We start from the raw sequence: 8,104 nt of genomic DNA on the forward strand, positions 1-8,104 counted from the left end.
CTTGTTGCATCATATTTGTAGAATTACAATCCACCAAAACGGCTCAAAATGTTATCTGCTGCTTCAAGATTTCAAGAGTCAGATACAGTTACAAGTAACTAACTGTACAAAAGTACAAAAACAAGTCACACCCACAGAACTGACGGTATAAAAAGAAGGAATCATCAGGGATTTTCATCAAGCACCTTGATCTTCTCAGCAGAAAACTACTTCATCTTCATACCAAAGGTAAGAAAGTTTCTTTATGAAATAATTTAAGTTAGTTGTAACTGGACAGTAAAAAAAAGAATGGATTACTTTTACTATATTTTTACAATTGTGTGCATCTGGGTTCAGCTAGTCACAGTGAATGTAATTATTGCTGAATGATTATTTTGTATTCTTTCCTTTTTCAGGTTTCTTCATTTTGCCTTAGTGAAAATGGCAAAATATGAAGTGAAAGTGTTCACTGGTAGTTCTGTATATGCTTCCACCTTTAACGATGTCTACATTAAGCTGGTGGGCACAAAAGGAGAGAGCGAACGCTATTGGCTCAAAAGCCTGTTTTCTTCTGTAAACGTCGTGGGAAGCAAGGTAAGTTTGGGATAACGCACCTTATTTTGTGGAAAATAACAACAACCTATTTTTTTCATACTCAGTTATGAGTGGTTAGGAATACCACTCAAGCTCATTGATAAATGTTTTCAAACTATTTCTGTCATTACTCCAGGTGAACACTGTAGACGTCCACTGCCCTACATCCGTTGGAGATTTGATTCTGGTAGAAATAGACAAAAGGCCTCAACGAATCTTCCCAGAAGACGATTGGTTCCCTGCTAAGGTAGAAGTGAAATCCCCTGAGGGAAACACCTACTTCTTTCCCGTCTACCGCTGGATTGATGACAGTGAGGTGCACCGCTTCAGAGCGGGAAAAGGTATGGAACTTTGCTTCTTCTGCATTTTCTATGCTTTTAACTTTCCAAGGAAAACAACAGAATGACGGTTCTTGCATGCTAGACTGAAAGGAGGCCTGAACAAAGTCATGCCAACATAAAAAAATGTATGTGGTTCTTGTTTTTGTTTTTTAAGCTCTGTTGTGCTATGAAGAGACCCATTCTCTTGGCAAGTACGACAGGGAGCAGGAGCTCAAGATCCGAGCAGAAGAATATTGGTGAGGGACCAACATTTGTACCAGTTTTAAGTAAATGCAGCGTCTTTGCAAACGTATGTGGAGCTTTGGGCCCCCCAGCAGGGTTTGTGCCCTCTGGTGGGGAAACCTCTGCTGTCTACAACGTCTCTCATGACTCTGTTCCTCTCTATTTTCACCAGCTGGGACAGTTTTGAAGATGGACTTCCCTACTGCATTAAGGCAGATTCCACTGACTCCTTGCCATCTGAAGTTCAGTTCTCCTTCACCAAGGACGCAGAGTTTAAATTGACTGCAGTCCATGGGTAATATATATTGATTCAGCTATCAATTTATCTGCTCATCAAAATAATTTAAGATATCTTAATAAAGGTGCTCTGCTTTCATAGACAGGCTCAGCTGAAGTTGAGCCAACTGGTCTATTGCCGTGAAAAGTGGACTAGTTTTGATGACATCCAGCGGATAATGAGCAATGCAACTGAAATATCAGGTACTGCACTATCCTGGCTCTAGCGTGATGGAGTACTCGTTATGCAAATGTCTTAAAAAACCTTAAAAACAAGCAGTGTTATCCTATACTCAATCCCTGTGTCGCACACCTTTAGTGCTGCCTGCTGTGCCCTATGTTATCAGTGAAGTTCACTTCCGCTTTTTCCAGAATATGTGCAGAAACACTGGAAGGAGGACACGTTCTTTGGCTACCAGTACCTAAATGGTGTCAACCCCATGTTGATCAGACGCTGCAGAGTCCTGCCTGATAACTTTCCTGTCCCTGAAGCCATGGACTTTGGCGAGGGTAGCTTGGCAGAACAAATGAAGGTGAAAATATCAATACATACAAATGAACATTTCCTTTTTGTCCCACAATTGCATGGGACATTTTGATTGTTTCATATACGCACTGTCATTTATATTTTCTTTATTCTTGATAAAATGACAAACAGAAAGGCAATATATACCTGTGTGACTACAAGCGTTTGGACGGCGTGAAAGCAAGAATGATCGATGGGGAACAGCAGTACTTGATGGCTCCCCTCGTCCTCCTCTTCAAAAAACAGGATGACACGTTGGTGCCCATCGCTATTCAGGTGAGACGGGCACTTGCATACAGATGCACAATAAAGATGTATGTTGGAGTATTGATATGCGTAGCTATCTTTCAAATGAGCTGCTTAAACAGAAAACATTTGCAAATAAGGTGTGTATGGTGTGTATTCAAGACGTGTCTGGTTCACCTAGTTCTTCTTCTTGGTATTGTATTGATTGGATTAATATGTATCTCATTATCTTGTCCTGTAGCTGAAGCAGACGCCAGGAGAGGACAATCCAATCTTTTATCCTTCTGATTCTGAGTACGACTGGTTACTGGCCAAGACTTTTGTGAGAAGTGCCGATTTCACTGAGCATCAACTCAACACTCACCTGCTGCGCACTCACCTGCTGGCTGAGGTGTTTGCAGTGTCACTTCTGCGCAACTTGCCAATGGTGCATCCACTGTACAAGGTGACATAATATACTGAAGCTAATGACCATAACTGTTTTAATGGGAGGTTTATATGTATATACACATATATATATCTATATATATATATATATATAGATATATATATATATATATATATATATATATATATATATATATATATATATATATATATATATATATATATATATATATATATATATATATATATATATATACATGTATATGTATATATATACATATATATATATATATATATTTATATATATACACACTGAGATTTCTGACTGTATTAACCCTTACTGCGCTCACTGCACGGATCTGTGCCACAGGTGCACGCTTGAGAAATTGCCATGGGAATTATAAAAAACTCCTTATATGGACATCATGGGTGTTTATAGTTATAGTACTAGCGATAATTGTGCAGAAGACCCAAAATAGACCGTTTTTATTTCATTTTTTGTTCAGGCCAAGCAAACTTTGAACTGTGACATAATTCCAAATGTCACAAATTCAATCAGATTCCAAGACGTTTGAGTACATTTTTGCTCAGGTGTGTTTATAGTTTATAGAGTTGGTGCAAAAGGAAACAACATATAATTTCATCAGATAAGACACACTCTGTATTGCACATATGTTCGTATAGCCTCTGTATATAGGTTTTAACACAGTAATGGTAAAAAGCAGCATAAATGCTCTGTGTTCTAAGGGAGAACAAATAACAATGTTACTAACTGAGTTCCTCGTTTCACTCAGCTCCTCGTGCCTTACACTCGCTACACCATGCATATCAACCTGCTAGCTCGGAAACTTCTCATTTCTAAGGAGGGAGTTTTCACAAAGGTATGAATAGATGACCACTCTCTGTCGACTATTACCAACAAAATGTTTTTCATTTTTGATTCTAATCAATACTGTTTGTCTTTCTTTATATTCCTTTCATATGCTCACTCAGTACGCAGCCTCTGGTTGCAAGGAGACTAAGAAGACGATCCTGACTAGATCACTGACCTCAGTGACCTACAGCTCCCTCTGTATACCAGATGACATTGCTGAGCGTGGACTGGAAGACATTCCAAACTTCTACTACAGGGATGATGGACTCCAGCTCTGGGATATCATCTTCAGGTATTATACACAGCTTTCAACACAGCTGCCTTTGTTCTTTTCAGCAATTCCTGTGTCCAGATTTAAGACATTTCTGAGGAGCTCACATGCTTGTTTTAGGTATTCTGTCCACAATCTATAGGTAAAAACACTTTACCAAACTGTAGCATTTGTTTTCTTATGCGAAGGGGAAAATGATTTGATAACCTCATCAGGAAATCACTCACAACTACGATGTCTATAAAACGTGTTTTACAGTTCTTTGACATGCTTGTTAAAGGTTTGTGAAAGGAGTTCTCAGCTCCTACTACAAGGATGATGCTGCGGTCCAGAAAGACTCTGAGCTGCAGAAGTGGATTGGAGACATTTTTAAATATGGGTTCCTTTCTCAGGCAAGCACAGGTGAGGTTTAAATACATTGATATGTGCAGATTTACATATTTGTATTCTTGTACATCAACCATGTATCAGACTTGAATCTGTTATGTAGTATCTGTTATGTTGTAATTCCCAGGAATCCCACATCAATTTGATGCAGTGGACGACCTCATCAAGTTTGTCACCATGGTGATGTTTACTTGCTCATGCCAGCATGGGGCTGTGAACACTGGACAGGTGATTCCCTTTATTATATCTGAATGATCAGTGTTGCACTTTATTGATTCTTTAACATAAACAGAGCCACACAATCGATAACCACAGCCACAATCAACACTAGCAGTTCTTGACGTTGAACTTAAACACACAAATTCTATCATGGTCACGAAGAAAATGCAGTAAGCTTGGTCAATCCAGGAAGAAGAGCACAGCCACCAGTGCCAAATCTAACTGTATTCAGTCATTGCAATACATGGTTTAATTGTGATGAGAGTGTTCCTGACTGAATTAGTGGTTTTTTTTGTAGTACGACTACGGGGCCTGGATGCCCAACAATCCCACCTCCCTGCAACTTCCTCCACCAACCACAAAGGGTACAACCACTGAGGCCACTCTGCTGGAAACACTGCCTGATGTCAACACCACAGTTAATGGCATGGCGGTCATGTGGCTACTCAGTCAGCAGTCTAGTGACTTTGTAAGTATCCAGACTGTGTATTAACCAAAGTAACTCATGACATTACATAACTGTTTGTGGAATTAAACATAATATTTGTTTGTTTTTTTTCAGGTCCCACTGGGTCAGTACCCACAAGAACATTTCTTTGAAGAGATTCCCTGCAAACTGATAACAAAATACCAGGGAGAACTTAAGAAATTAAGTGCAGCCATTGAGGTCAGAAACCAGAGTCTGGATGTCAAATACACATACTTGGACCCAGCTAAGTTAGAAAATAGTGTTGCCATTTGAGTGACTTGCTCAGCATTTGCTCAAATTCACCGTCATGATTAAAACAGGGGAGAGGGTAAAGAGTGCATGTGCTATTTTTAAGTAACAATAGAGTACAACGAAACTACTACATTCGTTGAATAATATGGTGACAAATGAGTGGGCATTTTATGAAAACAATATTAATATTAAGCTTTGATGCTGCTTCATTATTATTCCGGCAAGCTGTACTCTAAGAGGTGAAGGGCTGCTCTCCACCGTTCAAAGCTCCCAATCACATTGTGAAGTCCATAATAATAGTTTAAAACACTTTAACACAGATCCTATTGATCCTGTCCTCAGTCACTATTCTGACTTAGGAAAATTGATATATTGAGAATATTTTTTCGGGATCAAAACAAATGTGTTATTGAAACAACTATTGCAGCATGTGTGAATTGTATGTAACAAAGGAGTTATGCACAGTTGTATCCTGTGTGTGTGTGGTTTTAATGCTTTAGGGATGAAAACATGGTTGATCTTCTGTTTTTGTTTTGTTAATCACAACAAAAGCCTTAATAAAGAGAATGCAAAGCAAGTTTGATGTGGTATGTTCTTCCTAAACGACATTGTTTTTTTATTTTACATAACATGTGTACATCAATACATTCTCTACGTGGTATTTAATTCTAGATTGACCTCATTTCTGTTCACTGTCACCACACCAGTGTAAACTGTCATTAGTTTTCCTCTCTATAGAGCAGAGGTGTCAAACTGGTGGCCCCCCAATCGATTACATGCTGCCCACCACTTAATATCATATCATGATGAAAACATGATAACTAGGTAATCTAATGAAAAAAAAAACTGTATAGACACACCTGAGCAAAAAGTACTAAAAATGAATATTTGAATTTGGGAAATTTGGAAATATGTCACAGTTCAAAGTTCACTTGGCTTGTTTTATGAACAAAAAGAAAAGAAAAATGTTCTATTTTGTGATTTCTGCACGATTATTGTTACTTTATGTCATTTTTTTTAACAAAAATATTAAATTAATGTGGATCTGCATTTTACAAAAAACAAAAAAAGAGACGATCCGTGGTCATTTTTGTGCCAGTTTATTTATGCAGTTTTTTTATATTAATATTTCCAAATTCAAAGGCCTGGAACATCCAAATATACAACCTACAGTACACTTGACTTCTGACTGTCCTCTCCATGAAGATCTGCTGCTCTGTGTAATGTATTACACCATTTAGGTCATTTGTGTTTGTAAGATGTTATTGTCTAAATATGATACTAGCTGTTTTCAACCACAGTTCACTCAAAAAAGTGAACTCTGTGAGTTGTTGAATGAAATAAATGATCCTATATTACATTTAACATTTCTGTGTTTGGTTTTAAAACCAAGTCCACTTTCATAAGTCTAACTTAAAATAAAAAGCAAAAGAAGCCAGCTAAGTAAATTCAACATAACACTGTTAAGTGAATTGCACAATCACACTAAGAATGTTCTGGATGGGTTTCTGCGCATGCTCAGAAGCTGATTCCACAAACTCCACTGTTGCTGTGTGCAAATTGGCGGGTGAATGTGCTCATGGTCAAGGTCTTACCCTGCTTTCATCAAATGACATCTATCGCTGTCCGAGTAAGTATATTTTTTGTTGTTGGAACATTCGTAAATGTTTAGAGAGTGATATTGCCAGTGCTACTGTACTTGTCTTGTCAAAATCTAGCATACATGAGCACATGTTAGCTCATGCTAGCTAGCTAACGAGCTAGCCAACTAACAAAATGCCAGATGACAGACATACATTACAATAACAATTTCACTCAGGAATTGAAGTTTAGCATCTCACCAAATGCAACATTACATTGGTTTAGTTTTAATGGCATTTTTTTGTTAACAATTCATTGTGTGGGCAGCAGAGCTCCTGGTAGCAAGGTACAGTAAGGCAACCTTAGTTTTTTAAACAGCTTGGTTAAAAACCAGTGTCATTAGCTTGTATTTTAGCTGCATGCCAGCAGCTAATGGTAAGCTAGTTGAGTGACTTTTTTTTATGCTAGTGGAGTGAGCTGGTCACTCAGAGCCGAGTCAGCATTTGAAAAGGAATATAGCTTTGTGTGTAAGTATATTATCGGCCACATTTTGTGATAAAATATACTATGCATTGCCTTTGAGGAAAGCAGAGATTGAAAAATACGTCAGATATTTCTGTATGTTGTGACAGAAAAGTGACTTTTGGACAGTTGTTTAGCCCTAGCCTGAATGATAGCAAATACAAAGGAAAAAACTAGTATGATTAGTTTTCCACCACTACGTAATTGTTGCTGCCTGCTTCAAAATTGTGGCAGACGCACAATAATGGTCAACTGGTTACCATTCTGCTTCTTTAGCCTAATGTTCTCACTACAGCTGTTATGGCTCTACTGAACTACATAGCTGTTAAATGATTAGCTGTTTGTCTGTCTCTCATTGCGTCCAAGGATATGATAGGTTGTTTGAATGAGCCAGGCAGGGAGCACTGGGACTGTCAGATGATTGTAGTTTTGAAAACATTACTCATGTAATATATTCCCAAATATTTTAGAAGAACATTTATTTCTGCATGTATATGTTCATGAATACAAAAGGCTCTTCTGTATAATTAATAATACATAACTATATATGATTTTCCTGACAGTCCTGGAAAATGCATGAATTACCATTTTTATATCAAACAAACAGTGCTTTTTTTCCCACACCCAGAGTTTGTTATGTGTTGAATGATATATCACTTTCATGTTTCAGTGCTATCCCAACTGTAAAACTAAACATGTGCTTGCTCTTAATATGTTCAAGTTGTAACTGTTTGCTTATCACAAGTCTGATTGATATTAAATAGACTGTACTTATATTTTACAGGTCTTCCATACATTGCTGAGCTTGAGGACTAGACAGTCTGCATTTATTTGTGGCTCTTCAGTAGTGGTAAGTACATTTACGAAGCAATACATCCAAACTTACCCTTTAAGTACCCACAGATGTTCAAATCTAATACTATATATGGGATAGTAATTATTGAAGCATTGTGGTTAA

General features: G+C 37.7%; 1 protein-coding gene across 1 annotated transcript; it reads left to right on the plus strand.

The window, feature by feature from the left end:
- The first annotated feature begins 142 nt into the window (after nt 1–142).
- LOC122770688 (polyunsaturated fatty acid lipoxygenase ALOX15B-like) lies at nt 143–5,620 on the plus strand. Its single transcript, XM_044027691.1, has 15 exons — nt 143–228; nt 396–573; nt 710–914; nt 1,069–1,150; nt 1,309–1,431; nt 1,516–1,616; nt 1,785–1,945; nt 2,071–2,214; nt 2,426–2,629; nt 3,366–3,452; nt 3,565–3,737; nt 3,997–4,118; nt 4,231–4,331; nt 4,621–4,791; nt 4,885–5,620. The coding sequence occupies exons 2-15, from the start codon at nt 421–423 to the stop codon at nt 5,062–5,064; spliced, it is 2,007 nt and encodes a 668-aa protein (XP_043883626.1). The 5' UTR covers nt 143–228; nt 396–420; the 3' UTR covers nt 5,065–5,620.
- The last annotated feature ends 2,484 nt before the right edge of the window (nt 5,621–8,104 follow it).

The sequence above is a fragment of the Solea senegalensis genome, linkage group LG6 (assembly GCF_019176455.1).
Source record: "Solea senegalensis isolate Sse05_10M linkage group LG6, IFAPA_SoseM_1, whole genome shotgun sequence".
Classification (NCBI taxonomy): domain Eukaryota; kingdom Metazoa; phylum Chordata; class Actinopteri; order Pleuronectiformes; family Soleidae; genus Solea; species Solea senegalensis.

Bases quoted from the DNA above. Each gene is read 5' to 3' on its own strand.
- LOC122770688 (XM_044027691.1), top strand. From the start codon at position 421: ATGGCAAAATATGAAGTGAAAGTGTTCACTGGTAGTTCTGTATATGCT. The intron at 1,946-2,070 runs GTGAAAATATCA...AATGACAAACAG, and splicing joins GCTTGGCAGAACAAATGAAG to AAAGGCAATATATACCTGTG. The intron at 3,453-3,564 runs GTATGAATAGAT...ATGCTCACTCAG, and splicing joins AGGAGGGAGTTTTCACAAAG to TACGCAGCCTCTGGTTGCAA.